The sequence below is a fragment of the Mastomys coucha genome, unplaced genomic scaffold (genome assembly GCF_008632895.1).
Source record: "Mastomys coucha isolate ucsf_1 unplaced genomic scaffold, UCSF_Mcou_1 pScaffold23, whole genome shotgun sequence".
In the NCBI taxonomy this organism is placed as follows: domain Eukaryota; kingdom Metazoa; phylum Chordata; class Mammalia; order Rodentia; family Muridae; genus Mastomys; species Mastomys coucha.
Window position 1 is genome coordinate 96,879,202 of NW_022196906.1, and position 16,108 is coordinate 96,895,309.

Here is a 16,108-nt window from a genome sequence, read left to right on the forward strand (position 1 = left end):
AAAAGAAAGAAAGAAAGAAAAAGAAAAGAAAAGAAATATTTGTATGTCTTTGATATAAAACGACCATATATTTCCGCAGGTCACATACAAATACAAAAGTCTCCGGGTGTTTGCTGGTTGTGCAAGGCAAGGCATACGTGATAAGAATAGATTGCATTTGGTTTTTTTCTGACCCCCTTGCCCAACCCTGAACCAAGATATATGCTATAACCAATTCAAGTGTTGATGGTACATATAATTACATAAGTTGTTTTTAGAGTGATCTTGGACTAAAGGCAGTGAGCAAAAAAGACACAGTCAACCTCAGTCCCTTTAAAAAAATATTTTGTATACTTTCTGAGATTATAATTACATCATTCTACCCTTCCCTTTCCTCTCTCCAAACCTTCCAATATACCCTTCCTTGCTCTCTTTCAAATTCACGGTGTCTTTTTTTTTTTCACTGATTGTTGTTGCATACATATCTGTGTATTCACATATATTCCTAAACACATACATACAGCCTGCCTAGTCTGTATAATGTTACTTGTGCGTGTGTTCAGAGCTGGCTGACCATTTGGTATCTGATAACTGATTGGTGTGCTTCTCCCTGGGGAAGGCTGTTTCTCCTGCTCTCAGCAATTCTTGGAGCCTGTAGCTCTTTGTCTAAGGCTGAGGCCTCATGGGCTTTTCTTCATCCATCTGAGCATGTCTCTTGATCTCGTCCTTGTTTGGCTCACTCGAGCTCGTTCTTAATGGTGTGTACCTACACATCGACGCAATGGCTAGTCGCTATTCTCACTCCAATTTCCTACGCTGAGAAGGAAAATAGACTTTTGATTTTACTTCTGGGGTGTGAAGTCCCTTTCAGATACTTTTCCTTCCTTCACATGAGAGTTTTCAAACCTCCACAGAGGCAGAGGCAGTAACACAGCAAACGCCCACAGACAACCCCCAGTTTCAACAGTGCTCAGTGTTTTGTCTATCTTATTTCATCCGTCCTCCCTCCCTCCCTCCCTTTTTTTTCTGAAGTGACAATTATCTTATTTCCCCCAGTATGTGATATATCTTTAACACATAGGAAATATTGCATAACACTATTGACACATCTATAGAAATTGATAATGATTCTGTATTACCATCTATTTGCTACTATCCAGCATTATTTTATCATTTCTTTGTTATTTGTGTCTGCATGTGTGCACTTGCTTGCAAGTATGGAGGTCAGAGGATAACTTTCAGAGTTGTTTCTCTCCTTCCACTGTGGGTCTTCAGGGTGCCCTCAGGCTGTCAGACATGAAGGGAATGTCTCTTAGTTGCTGAATGGCCACCAGACCCCCCTTACTACTCAGTCAACCTACAAATGTCTGTGCTGGTCTAAAAGCAAAATGAAACTAGGATCTCAAAGTAGATCCTAAATGAGATCTACACGCTGCGTGGGGTTTATTGAGACCTGCTTGCTATGTAGGGTCTATGAAGCTCTACGTGCTATGTGGTGTCTATTGAGATCTGCATGCTGCATGAGGTCTATCCCAGAGTCTCTTCTGCTCTAAAGTGATCCCCTGCATTTTATGCTGTTTACTTGTTAAAGAAACCAGATCTTTGTCCTGCAGAATTCCCAGTGTTCCGGTATTGGCTGAGCTGTATCATGCTGATGGGATTTAGCGTATTTGATGGCTATTCTGGGGAGAGTCCCTTGACCTGGGTTTTTCTGAGATTACCTCATCATGAGACTTTGATTTCCTGATTCTGGCAGCAACCTTGAAGAGGTGACACTGTATCACATGGCACAGGCTGTGCAGTTAACTGTTTCTTGGTGAGGGTGTCTGTTAGGTTTTTACCACCACCCAGCCTGTTTCTTTCCCATTTTCAATTAGTAAGAAGTGGGCAAAGAGATACTTAAGAGACTATTTCATATTTTTCTCCTAGTAAGACTTTTGCCCACTGGTCTTAGCAGTCAGTAGTGGTTCTTGCCAGAATGAATTGCACTGATTATGAACTGCTGGTCCTCTGATCCTCTCATTCCCTCTAGATTTATTGATTAGCATCCTAAAGTAAGGAAAAGCCTCCCCTTCTTCACATATTTATCCCCCTATCATTTAGATCAGTGCGGACTCATGGCTTCCGATTTTATGCTGTAGATTATAACCCAGAACATCATTGTTCACCTTATTTGTCTTTCAAGGATATTTTCTTTGTTTATACTTACTTATCCATTTCACACCTGCATGTGTATGTTTGTGAGCACCTGTGTGCTGTGGCAGTGTGTGGAGGTCAGAGGACACTGTGGATTCCTGGGGCTGAGCTCAGATCATCAGGGTTAGTGGCAAGTACGTTTACCCACCAAGTCGTCTCGCCGGTCCTCGTTTTCTCATTATCACCACACTGTCTCCTGGAGCAACTGCGTACTCTAAGATGCCCCATTAATCAAGTCCACCTTGTGTCTTCTCTGCACCATCTCTGGGGTTTGTGTTTCTGGAACCAAAAACTCCATGGAGACTTACTTAGCATTGTAGTGAAGAATGATGTTCAGAAGTGCATTCTGGAAGCCTGCTGCTGAGGACTCATTGACCACAAACAAGACTCTTCTGCAGACAGAGCTAGGATGCACATGTATGTGTATGTATGCATGTGTATGTTTGTATGGGCATGCATGTATACACACACATAGCTGTACCTATTTTGCATCCCTGTGGTGTGTGTGTGTGTGTGTGTGTGTGTGTGCCTTCCTCTCTGGCAACCATGAATTCATACTGACTGACTAGTAGTCCCAGTTAAACCACTGCATGTATTCTAGTTTTCTTCTCTCCATCCTTGCAGTGAGAGCTCAATGCAATTGAACCATACCCCACCATCTAGTTGTCTCCTTCCCCTTCCTATCAGTGAGAACAAGGACCCCCTCTCCCCCCGCATCTCACTCTCCTTTCCCTTTGCTTCTGTGCATCACTATTCTCCTTATCTTCCAGGTGCCTTCACAGCCTTAGGTTCTTATGTGTTTCAGTCCCAGCCACTCAAGGAGAGGAGAGGAGGGGAGGGGAGAGAAGAGGAGAAGAAAGGAGAGGAGGGGAGGGGGGAGAAAGGAGAGGAGAGGAGAGGAGAGGAGAGGAGAGAAGAGAAGAGGAGAGGAGAAGAGTGAGAATGGATTCATTTTTATCTTTGTTGTTTGTTTGATTCCAGTAAAAGAGGAGAGAGAAAGGGAGACCATCTTTTCTCCACAGTACATAGAGGACTTCGAAGAACAGAGGCTACACTTCAGAATGAAGATCAGAGCAGAGGCTCTCAGAACATTCCAGGGAAACAAAGCTTTGTACTCCTTTCCACCCACCCAGTCATCCTGCTGTGGTGAGCTAGGAGAGACCAGAGCTGTGTGTGGAAGCCCAAGACTTCCATTCTGCAGTTGAGGAGCTGCTAAGAGGTACCTTTCCCAGTCCAGTACAATATTCAACCCAGCAAGGCTCTGCCTAAACCAGAAGCCAACACCTAGAGAGGCCACTGACCCTGGAACTGAGTGGACTCTGTGAAGTCTCATGTGTAAAGGAACAAAAGTCCCTGATCAAAGTGGGGCCTGCAGGAATGCAGGTCTCCTGCGGCATGCTGTTTACCAGACATCTGAACAGACCTGTAAAAGGTGAGGTTAAAGTCCAGGACCACGGTTTAATGGCCCACAGTATGGCAGATTTGGGGAGGAAATGCAAAACAGTGACAGTGCCACATCTGTCACAGAAACTTCTTCAGTCCCTGATTCCAGGGATCCCTCTCCCAGGGGACAAAGTTGGAAGCTTCGGCCTGGAAGGGAAGGCACTCTAAAGTAGAACTCTAAAGTAGGCCAGAGAACTAGATCACAAAGAGTCTGGACTTTCAAACACCGGGAGAGTCTCAAATAGAGAAGTTGGCTTGCAGAAGTACAGTCAGTCCCAGATCCTAATTTGTAGAAGGCCTTCACTGATGGCATCCTGATAGAAGAGGAACTATTCAAACATTGGAGGAAGTCCTAGCAGGAAAGACAAGATGGGGACAAGAAGTCACATTGTGGTCCTCCCTGCTAATGGCACTGATAAGTCTCTGCTGACTTAAGTGACTTGATCATTTTCTTCTATAAATGAAGACCTGGAGGGTAGATAATGAACTAAGCAAGTTAGTTAAGCTCCTCAGGTGACTGCTTCTCATCCACTAGGAAGATTAGTAATGTCTACCCTAGCCAGCTGGAGAGATAGATTAGTAATGCCTACCCTAGCCAGCAGAACAGATTAGTAATGCCTATCCTAGCCAACTGGAGAGATTAGTAATGTCTACCCTAGCTGACTGGAGACATGGCTAGTTAGTAAAGTGCTTGCTACACCAACATAAAGACCAGAGTTCAGATCCCAGCACCCATGTAAAAAGCTGGGTGTGGCAACTTACAGCTGTAATCCCAGCACTGGGGAAGCAGAGACAGAGGGTTGTCAGGCCTCACTCGCTAGCCAGCCTGGCTGAATTGGTGAACTACAAGTTAGGTGAGAGACTCTTGTCTTGAAAATATAAGGTACAGAATGATGAGGAAGATACCCAACATTGACCTACGGCCTCTGCACACATACATAAACATGTCTACAGTGTACACACACACACACACACACACACACACACACACACACACACACACTCACAATGTGCATGCGTGTAATCCTAGCACTAGGGAAGCAGAGATAGCAGATTCAAGAATGCCAACCCAGCCTTAGCTATATAACAAGTTTGAGGCTATCCTGGGATACATGAGACCCTGGTGTGTGTGTGTGTGTGTGTGTGTGTGTGTGTGTGTGTGTGTGTGTGTGTGTGTTTTGCCTAGTTAATAGAGGATCTAAATTAGTGAGGTATCTGATATGGGTACTGGAAATGAACTAAGGTCCTCTAGAATCTTGATCACTGAGCCATCTCTCCAACCCACTTTATTTTATTTTAATTATATGGCAGAGGCCGGCGGTGTGCTTGTGAGTGCAGGCAACCACAGAAGCCAGCGGTGCCAGATCTCAGGATATAAGTTAGAAATTGACCTAACACGGTGCTGAGACATGCCTGTTTGTGCTTGTATCTATAATCTGACCAATATCCAGCCCCTTAAGTCCTGTGGGCACAGTCCTCGGAGCCTAGCTTCTCCTCAGGTCCCATTTCTTTGGTGGTTATTTTTATTATTGTTAGTTTTTGGATTTTTTTATTTGTTTGTTTGTTTTGCTTGTGTATGTATCCCTGGCTAGCCTGGATCTCACTTTGTAGACCAGGATGGCCTTGAACTCACAACCACCTACCTACTTCTGCCTCCTGAGTACCTAGCTCTTAGGTTCCATTTTTTTATCAGGGAGCCCTTTAAAGGTCACTAGATCCTAGGCAGTGCATGCTACAAGACTTAGCTGTGAGTTGTTTGTTTGTCTCTATACAAATTACCAGTGACCTCCATCTATATGACTGACCTGGGCCAGGTACCATCCTGTACCATCCAAGGAGTAATAAAACATATAAAGACTCTACTTCAATCTTAGGCCACAAACAAGGTATCTAATAACAGGCAAGCTTTTTATTCTTAAGCTCCAGTATCCCCTTAGTAATATAAATGCAAATATCTTCCTTGTTATGACAACTACCGACCATGCTACTGAGAGGCTGGCTCTGAACTGACAGGTGAAAATCATGATCCCCTCCATTACTACTGGGACATCAGCAAGACACAGGGAGAGAGAGAGTATCTACTATAACAACCACACTTCACAGATTCAAAAAAACAAACTGGGGCCAGGCAGTGGATATAGCTGGTCCGCTGCCCAGTAGGACAAGGACACAGGAGCCTAGACACGGGGCTGGTGTCCCGAGATGTCCCCTTTGTCTTGTTCCTGGAAAGTGCCTCTCGTGTTTTCCCCTAGGTTTATTTCAGGATTTAATTCTCCCTGTTATTTCATCGAGAGATGTTAAGGCTCGGACTTTTAGGTGGACTCATAGGCAGGTGACCTGATAAACTGAGCAGAGTCCAAGGCTCCCAGGACCAAGACAAACAGAACACTGGCCCCTCTGTTGTCCCCGCAGTCTAAGCTGTTGTTTAATGTCCCTACTCACCATGGAAAAAGAGGACCGAAGTCCAGCTCCCTTCCCAGCTTGTCCAAATTAAGCCTCTGACCTGTACAAATTCCCAGACTTACAAGTCATTGGTGTCAACTGTTGGTTTCTTCAACTGAATGGACTTATCTTTTTTGTTTGTCAGGAATGTTACTCGTGGACAAATCTTTAATTGCTATATAACTTCTATGTATATGCAATTTAACAAAATTTACCAGCCTCTCAGGTTAGCACCTAAAATGAACTAACAAACCTGCATTCCCATTCTCCTTAATGATGACAGAAGGGGAGGTCTCAGAAAACCCACTCAACTGGAGATACAGATACACAGAAGCTATCTACAAAGGTGTGTGTGTGTGTATGTGTGTGTGGTGTGTGTGTGTGTGTGTGTGTGTGTGTGTGTGTGTGTGTGAGAGAGAGAGAGAGAGAGAGAGAGAGAGAGAGAGAGAGAGAGAGAGAGAGAGGTGAGTCTCCAGCTTTTAGTCAGGCTCCATAGGATCCATCAATTGATATTCAATATGTCAAATATCTCTGCTGCTTTTGCCAAGATTTTAGGTTTGGGAGAAGTTGCAGACACTTGACAGTGGTTCCCAGTGCCAATAAGACACACCAGTGGACCCAAACCTCAAGATCTTGCCCCAGCTCTGTGTCACTTAGGACGGCAAGGTTAGTTTTCATTGTGGAGCAGATAGTAGCAGAAACTGAAGGTCACTAGAGTCAATATTGTCTACAGCTTTGGTTAACAGCTTGGAGATTCTGTAGCAAGTGAAACTCTGAAGGAGAATCTTCCAGAACCCATAGCATAAAGGATTGGCTTGTCTGTGGCTTCCTTGGTGCAGGCAGTCTTTAGGGAGATGGCATAAGACCCAGAAGGAATAAGTCCTCTGCTCCAGAAACTACCTGAGCCTGTCTTAGTTAAGGTTTCTATTACTGTGATAAGGCACCATGACTTAAAGCAACTTGGGAGGGAAGGGCTTTATGCCACTTAAATTCTATATCACAGTCCATCAGTAAAAGAAGCAGGAACTCAAAGCAGGAACATGGAGGCAGGAACTGGGCAGAGACCATGGAGGAATGATTCCAACTAGCTTTCTTTTATGGCCTGCTTGGCTTGCTTGCTTATAGCACCCAGGACCCAACATCCCAGAGATGGCACCACCCACAATGAACTGGGCCCTCCCACATGAGTCATAAATAAAAAAAAAAAAAAAAAAAAAAAAAAAAAAAAAGCACCACAGGGTTGCCCCCAAGCCAATTTAGTTGGAAGTATTGTAAACCACCATGTGGTTGCTGGGAATTGAACTCAGGGCCTCTGGAAGAGCAGTCAATGCTCTTAACCACTGAGCCATCTCTCCAGCCCCAGCAAGCACTCTCTGTCTCTCTGAACCACTGGTTCTTTCTTACCTTACACTTTTTTCCCTCTGTTATAGTCACCTTTTCCTTTAGATCCTCAGATGTGTTTATAACAACTCTTTCTGGAGTTGTCTGGAGATCAGCACAAGACTGGTACCTGGAACCATGCTGATGAAGATCCCGATCTGGACGTTTCTCCAAAACTAAGATAAACAAATCCTCTTTCTTTCTTTCTTTCTTCCTTCCTTTTTTGTTTTTGTTGTTGTTTTTCTTTTTGTTTTTCGAGACAGGGTTTCTCTGTGTAGCCCTGGCTGTCCTGGAACTCACTCTGTAGACCAGGCTAGCCTCAAACTCAGAAATTCGTGTGCCTCTGCCTCCCAAGTGCTGGGATTAAAGGTGTGTGCCACCACTGCCCGGCCTTCTTCTTCTTCTTCTTCTTCTTCTTCTTCTTCTTCTTCTTCTTCTTCTTCTTCTTCTTCTTCTTCTTCTTCTTCTTCTCCTTCTCCTTCTCCTTCTCCTTCTCCTTCTCCTTCTCCTTCTCCTTCTCCTTCTCCTTCTCCTTCTCCTTCTCCTTCTCCTTCTTCTTCTTCTTCTTCTTCTTCTTCTCCTTAAATATTTTATTTGCATTACATTTATTTTTAATTTTTATATATTTGTGTTGATTTACATAGCTTCTCCATCCTCCCTCTAACCTCCTCCAATCCTAGATTCTTCTCATGGCCTCTTTAATTAATATTTTTGCATAGGAATCATTAACTAAGACTTGGATTGTCTTTGACATTAATTTCAAATGTGTAATTGGCTAGATTTCCAGCACCAGGCATGAATGATCTCATTGCTTTATCTAACAAGAAAAGGTGGAGCTGGAGCAATGGCTCGTGAGGAGCTGCTCTTGCAAAGAACCCAACTTTGTTCCCAGCACCCACTCCTGAAGCTCATACTGCCTGCACTCCAGGTCCAGGGTATCTGTTGCTCTCCTCTTCTAGCCTCTGTGGGCACTGCATGCACTTGTGCAAAGCCACACCCAGTCACACACATGACACAGAGTTTTTAAATTCTTTTGAAATTAAATCTTTTAAAAAGGTTATTGTTTGAATCCCCTCGTCTCTGGTTTTTAAACATGCTTTTGTTGGTAGACCCTCACTCCTAACTTTGTAACAGTTCCATGCTTCTTTGCAATCTGAAGATGTTTTTAATTAGGATGCAACTATGTGAATTGCCCTGGCAACTACTTAAATTTTGTTGCCTCGGTCTCATGGTATTGGAGTTTGTGTTGGAGGGTAGTTAAGATGCCTGCAGACCAGTGGGGTCCTTTGAGGGTAGTGCCAGCTCCACTGGAGGCTAGAAGGAGTCACCTTTAATCAATTGTCATTTGAAATATTTAGTCTTGGGGCTGGAGAGATGGCTCAGTAGTTAAGAGCATGGAATGCTCTTCCAGAAGACCTGAGTTCAATTCCCACCAACCACATAGTGGCTCACAACCATCTGTAATGGGATCTGATGACATCTTCTGATGTGTCTGAAGACATCAACAGTGCACTCATATAAATGAAATAAATAAATCTTTTTTTAAAAATAAAATAAAATATTTAGTTTTTAAATTTATGTGTATGTGCCTGTGCCTCTGTGGGTTTATGTTCACCACATGTGTGCAGGGACCTGCAGAGGGTGTTGGATCCCCTAGAAATGGAATTACAGGTGCTTGTATGCTGCCTGAAGTAGGTTCTGGGAACTGAGCCCAAGTCCTCTGTGAGAGCAGCGAGGGCTCTTCACTGCTGAGCCATCCATCTTGCCCCCTTGCCCCTTCGCTGGCCATTTAACCCCACATCAAAGGCATACCCCATAGTGAGAACCTTCGAGTTGGGCGAGGGCTCTTCGCTCTGCTTGCTGGAAGCTTGCATGATTGATGACCTCAAGCCCTGGCAGCTGTTTGGGGTTTAAGTCTCTCTGTTACCCTCTTCCCCTCTCGTGGGTTTTGATCTCAATCTACACTGGTGCAGGTACATCAAGGACACTGGAATGCGGATCCTGGAGAGTTTCCTGGCAAAGTCCCATCCTAGCTGGCACTTCATCCGAGTCACAGTGACCTCAGATTTCTATCTCTGTTTCTAGAAACTTCAGACTGGCAGAAGGCCCGTCATCATCTTCTCACCTCTTCTTTCCCTTCCTCCGTGGATGTCGTTTCCTCACCGTTATTGTTTAATGTCCACAAAGAGCTGGTTCATATTTTCCCCCAGATTTTTAGCTGTTTGTGGAAGGAGGGTACACTTTTGCCCACCTGCGTGAATCTGACTTTTAACAACATGTCTTGGCTCTGAATCCACACTTGCTAAGAGGCTGTCACAAGCTGTCATCCTAGACTAACTAGCAACTGTGAAATCTTTGATAACGAACTTGTCGCACTTTCAGAAAGCGCCCTGCACAAGCAGTAAGATACACTGTTTGCAGGAATTTTAATATTTTTTAGGAATCATTAACTAAGACTTGGATTGTCTTTGACATTAATTTCAAATGTCAAAACATAATTTGTTCTGTTGTATTTCTACGTGTCAGGGTGCATTTGTATACACACACACATTCATGCATGTGGAGGCTGGAGGTGAACTGGAGGTAAATGTTGAATGCCGTCTTCTACTGCTCTCCACCTTCGTTTTTGAGACACAGTCTCTCAAACCTGAAGGTCACTGCTTCATTCAGCTAGCCTGGCCACTCAATGAGCCCTGGGGATCCTCCCATCTTTGCTTCCCCAGCCTTAGGGTTACAGGTGCACATCGCTATACCTAGTCTTTTACATGGGTGCTCGGGATCCAAATGCAGGCTCTCATGCTTGCACAGACCCTCAAACCATATTTTAAAAGACACAAAACCATTCCTTACCCTTTCTTGTTATTATGTGAGTCATTTCTGTTGAACATTGATGTGATTGTGTGTGTGTGTGAGGGGTCTTGTATTATTGCTTGGATAGTATTTAGACAGATTTTTTTTTTTTTGCTCAAACTATCATTGAATTAGTTGTCTCTTGTGCAAAATAATCAGATTATAAGGAGATAAGTCAAACTAGCTTGGTAGAATTATTTTAGGAGTACATTATTTTATTTTTAAAGTGTGTGTGTGCAGTGCATGCACACTCACATGTATGAGCATATGGAAGCTGTAGTTTGACACCAGGTATCTTTTTCTCACCTTTATTTTTTGAGAGAGGGTCTCTTGAGGAACCTTAAGTTGACTATTGTAGCTCAGCCATCTCTGCTTTCAGTGTTCAGGTTACAGAAACATACAGCCACAATCAGGTTTCACGTGAATGTTGGGGGTCCACACTTCAAACTAAGCGTTAACCCAAGGGGCCACCTCCCCAAAGGTGTATTTTTACACTTATTTGTGCAGGTATGTTCATGGTGGCACACTCATGTCACTTTGTCCATGTGGATGTCAGAGGACAACTTGTGGGAATCCATTCTTTTCCCTGTGTGGGTCCCAGAGCTCAAACCTAGGTTGTTACCTTTACCCATCTCACCAGCTATAATTTTTTATAGATATAATGTTTATAGATACTAAACTCAGAGTCACAATTTTAATAAAAAAAATCTTGTATTCTGATATGTATTCTAAAATATGTATTCTGCCGGGCGTGGTGGCACATGCCTTCAATCCCAGCACTTGGGAGGCAGAGGCAGGCGGATTTCTGAGTTTGAGGCCAGCCTGGTCTACAGAGTGAGTTCCAGGACAGCCAGGGCTATAGAGAAACCCTGTCTCAAAAAACAAACAAACAAACAAAAACATAAAATATGTATTCTAAGATTCCTATAGGACTAAACCAAACCTGAGGACATTCAGTGAAGCTCTCTGGGAAGATATTTTTATTGATTTTCTGTTTCAATTATGACACTGAGTTATAGAGTTGTCGGCACAAGCCTATATAGAGGCAAGCAGTTGGATCCCCAGTCCTTGGGTTACCCCCCAACTGAATGGTGATTAATATTTGTGAAATGTGCAGGCATCCAGCAGTCCTGTAAATCAAACACAAGGGAAACAACATCAGACCTTGCCCATGCTTGCCACGCTCCTCTCTGCTCTGATTTCCATCCCTTAAAAGCGAATTTCTTGAAAGTATGTTAGAAACACTCCTGTCTTCTAAAAGTGAGCCATAGTTGAGATGAGTCAAGACCCTCATTGACCCTGTATGTCCTACCATGCCTATCCTTAGAACCCACCCTTCCTTCCTGACCTTGAATCCCTGCACTGTCCTTTCTCCCTGCTTTGATTATCCCTAACACACAACATGATGCTACAAGAAGTCAGGCATATGCCCAATGGTTATGTTATCTTCCCCAGTTTCTTTCTTTTTTGAGACATCTATGCCATCTAAAATATGTATTCTAAGATTCCCACAGGACTAAACCATGCTGTATTTGTTTTCATTGATGTTTGTGCATTTTATATAAAACCATCAAAAATCAGTCCTTCATGGGTGTAGTGATTTGAATATGCTTGACCCAGGGAGTGGCACTATCAGGAGGTATGTATTATTAGAGTAGGTGTGGACTTGTTGGAGGAATTGTGTCACTGTGAGTGTAGGCTTTAAAACTCCCATCTTGGAAGCCAGTCTTCTAACAACCTTCAAATGAAGATGTAGAATTCTCAACTCCTCATGCACCATGCCTGCCTGGATGCTGCCATGTTCCTGCCTTGACGATATTGGACTGAACCTCTGAACCTGAAAGCGAGCCCCAATTAAATATTGTCCTTTATAAGAGCTGCCTTGGTCATGGTGTCTGTTCATATATGAAAACCCTAACTAAGACATACAGCTTGTGTCATTTCCCAAGCCCCAAATAAAATGGGAATACTTATGTTATTAGCTTCATTTCCTAAGTGGTTTCAAGTTCTTCTACACTTCTTGTCTGCTTCAAATAACTAAGCATTACCTAGATGGTGTCTTTTACTGTTGTCTAATTGAATTGGCTCAATGGTAACTCCAACTCTTCAAGGCAAAGAGGAAGTTTCTACTTCTCCATGCCCTTGTCTATATCAGCTGAGTACTTGAAACAGCCGAGTTCTTAACATAAACAAACTGATTTCGAATCTCCTGCTATTTCTCTTTGGTGGTCGTTTCTACTTACCAGAGGACAAGCAGTGTCTAAAGTTGTCCATCCAGGTAAGATACTGTGGTCCTAGGTATGTTTTATACGTTGTTTTGTTCTGAAGGTTAGACAAGCATTCTGTGTCATCGCTGAAAAGCAGGTCCTTAGCTGAGGATTCAAACAGCTGGAACATCATATATTCAAATCCATTTCTTCCAAAGAGCTCCTGAATTGGAACCAACAGACAGTCACTGAGGGTGCCAGGAAACATAGAGGTGTCTATTCTTTCTAGAAGACTAAAGGCTTCTGGACTGCTCAGCTGGAGCAATCCCTGGACCCAGCAACAGTTTAGGAAATGCTGTCATAACAGGAAGCGTGGTCTGTGGGTTTGAATCCCGGCTTCATCTTTTCCTTGCTATGTGAACTTAAGAAAATCCTTCACCACGCTCAGTCAACCTCTGTTTGCTCATTTGTCAGTGGAGACACTAACATCACATGGTGCAGTGCTGTATGTAAAGAAACGTAAATAGAAAGCTGACCATATGCCACCAGTTAGCCAGCCAGGGCCAGGTGCTTTCCCAGCTGTCTGGATCACCCTCCTGTAGGGGGAGGTTCTGTTGCTAATGTCATTTCCCCAACTGGCTCTTGACTTGTCAGTAAAGAAAGCCAGGGGCTAATTGTTGGGCAGGTGGTACAGGTGGGACTTTCCGGTCCCAGGAGGAAAGGGGAGACACAAAGGAAGGAGAGAGGCTTTTTCTGCTATGCTTTGGAGCAAACATGTAAGGCCTTGGGGGAAGCTAGGGCCTGTGGCCTCTGCTACGGGAGGGTGACCAAAGATGTTTGGCAGGGGCTAATTGGAACAAGCCACTAAGTTTAGGGCAAGTGGAGAGACGGAGATAATAAATTGGTAAGGGTACGCATTTCCAGGCAGGAGATATTTGCACTCAGCAATTGTGCCTAGCAGGCAAGTTAAGGTAACAAAGGTGTGTGTGTGTGTGTGTGTGTGTGTGTGTGTGTGTGTGTGTGTGTGTGTCTTTTATCCATGGATTAAAGGGTTTCGGGAGTGGGCTGATAGTGAGACACACACCCCCAGGGGTGAAGGTGGGTGGAAAGACAAGCCGTGTCAGGGCTGCGGTGATGGCCGATCCCAGAGCTGAGCCAGCTGCCATCCCAGGAAAAGGCAGTAACTATTTTTTAAAACTACAGGCAAGGTCCTCTCATGTCTTCCCTTGCTGCTTCCTCTTCTGGTCTCTGAACTCCAACCAGTCCCACATCTTCATCCTACTTCTCTTCCTTAGTTGATTTCCATATTCACCAATATGGCAGCTTGTCTTGTGTGAGACTTTCCCCCTAAGATGTCCACAGTCAAAGACTCTCTTATTTCAATGGTTTTCCTAGGTGTGAAGGTTAATTTTGATTGTCAGTGTTACACACCTGGAAAGAGGGGTTCTCAGTTAACTAAAGCCTCTGTTAGATTAGCCCATGGGCATGTCTATGGGTATTTTGTTTGTTTGTTTGTTTGTTTTTTGTTTTTTTGAGACAGGGTTTCTCTGTGTAGTCCTGGCTGTCCTGGAACTCACTCTGTAGACCAGGGTGGCCTTGAACTCAGAAATCCACCTGCCTCTGCCTCCCAAGTGCTGGGATTAAAGGCGTGTGCCACCACCACCCGGCGGGTATTTTTTTTTTTTTAATACTTGATATAGGAGGGCCCAGCCCATCGTGGGTGGTACTATACCTCAACAGGTAGGCTGAGACTATACAAGAAAGGTAGCTCAATGTGAGTCTCAAGCCAGACAGTAAGTGGTGTTCCTCCACGGTCTATGCTTTAGTTCCTGCCTTCAGGTTTCTGTTTTGAGTTCCTGCTTGTTTTCCCCGGTAACAGACTAAACTTGTAAGCCAAATAAACCATCTCTGTGCCCAAGTTTCTTTTGGTTAGTGTCCTAGCACAGCAGAGAGAAGAAAACTGGAATACCGGGCCACGATTTTTTTTTTCAGGGATGTGAAAGTAATATATGATAAAACATGGATTTCTTCTTTGGGGAACCTCCAAGAACGGGATATCTATTACAATAGGCAGAGGAGTCTATAGGTTTTCCTTCAGATCATTTGGGTTAGGCATCTGCTAATCCATAAGATCAGCTCCTGTTGGCTTCCAATAGGGTCATAAAGTATCTAGATATTTGGCTCCTTAACTTTCAGCAAGCCCAGACGGAGCCCCAGATTATCCAGGTTAAAAAGACAAATTCCTATCAAGCCACAAGTCAGTTAGAGAAGCCACTGCTTTTGCTACACTTGGCTCAGCCACTGAGCCAACAACTCCTGGACTTATTGCAACAGAAGAAGAGAAAAGGGATTCATTCTCTTGGAAATTGACCAGGCCCAAGAGATCCTATGTGTTTTCTCAAGGTTACAAATCTCAGGCTGTCCTCTTAAGATTCCTAGAGAGCTGCAGAACAAGTGGGCCCCAGATATAACCAGAGACAGGACTGATAAGCCCAGGGCCTCCTGCTTAGGGAGAAAGAGCATGAGCTAAGCTGGGTGCATGGGCACCTGGGCATCAGTACAGCTCTGGGAACCAGGCACTGGGTCACAGGGAGTAGGCATGGGTACCCATACCTGTTGGTTGAAGAGTATTCTTCGAACAAAGCCAGCCTTATCTTTCCTGGAGAACACAGCATGGTTTGGCACTCTGGCCAGATGGCAGCTCTGAGCCTCCGTCACAGGCTTCCTGGTGCCATCAAGGCAGAGCAGCTCAAAGTCTTCATGTTTCAGACCCTTAGCCCAAGACTCGGGGTTCTTCCCTAAGGAGAGAATGATGTCGAGGCCAGTGAGGTGGCTCAGTGAGTTAAAAAAACAAAGAACGAACAAACAAACAAAAGCAGTTGCTGCCAAGCTGGAGGACCTGAGTTGGATCCTTGGGACCCACAAGATAGAGGGAGAAAACTGACTCCAGTAAGTTGTCCTCTGACCTTAGAACAGACAGACATTAAGTAAACACATGTAAATTTAAAATATAGATCTGAATGCTTAGAGAGCTGGCTCAGAGGTTAAGGACCAGAGGACCTGGGTTTGAGTCATAGCACCCACACAGTGACTCACAAGTGCCTGCCGCTCCAGGCCAGGAGTCGATCTCCAGAGGATCTGATGCTCTCTCTTTTGCCTCTACAGGCAACAGGCATGCAAGTGGTATACATACATACATGCAGGTAAAAGACTCATATATATAAAATTCAAAATCAATCAATCAATCAACAAATAAAATGCCAGGGCTGTAGCTCACTGTAGACCATTTGCCTAGCAAGACCCTTGGTGAAATTCTGCAGAACTGAATGAAAATTTAAAATTACAGTCATGGGAGTGTTAACCAAAAGGGAAAATTCAATACATTAGAGAGTGTTAAAATTAAGGTTGTCAGGCAGTGGTGGTACATGCTTTTAATCCCAGCACTTGGGAGGCAAAGGCAGGTCAATCTCTGAATTCAAGGTTACCTTGTCTACAAAATGAGTTCCAAGACAGCCAGGGCTACACAGAGAAACCCTGTCTCAAAAACAAGAACAAAAACAAGAACAGCCAAAAAGCAAAACACACACACACACACACACACACACACACAC

General features: G+C 44.0%; 1 protein-coding gene across 1 annotated transcript in view; it reads right to left on the minus strand.

Annotated features, from left to right (window-relative positions):
- Positions 1–11,247: 11,247 nt before the first annotated feature.
- LOC116073264 (inhibitor of carbonic anhydrase) overlaps positions 11,248–16,108 on the minus strand; it is a 42,585-nt gene continuing 37,724 nt past the window's right edge. Inside the window, exons 15-17 of the mRNA XM_031345044.1 lie at positions 15,111–15,295; positions 12,534–12,720; positions 11,248–11,420 (exon numbers count right to left, since the gene is read on the minus strand). Of these exons, the coding sequence (XP_031200904.1) occupies positions 11,386–11,420; positions 12,534–12,720; positions 15,111–15,295 (407 nt within the window). The 3' untranslated portion in view covers positions 11,248–11,385. The remainder of the gene's footprint in view (positions 11,421–12,533; positions 12,721–15,110; positions 15,296–16,108) is intronic.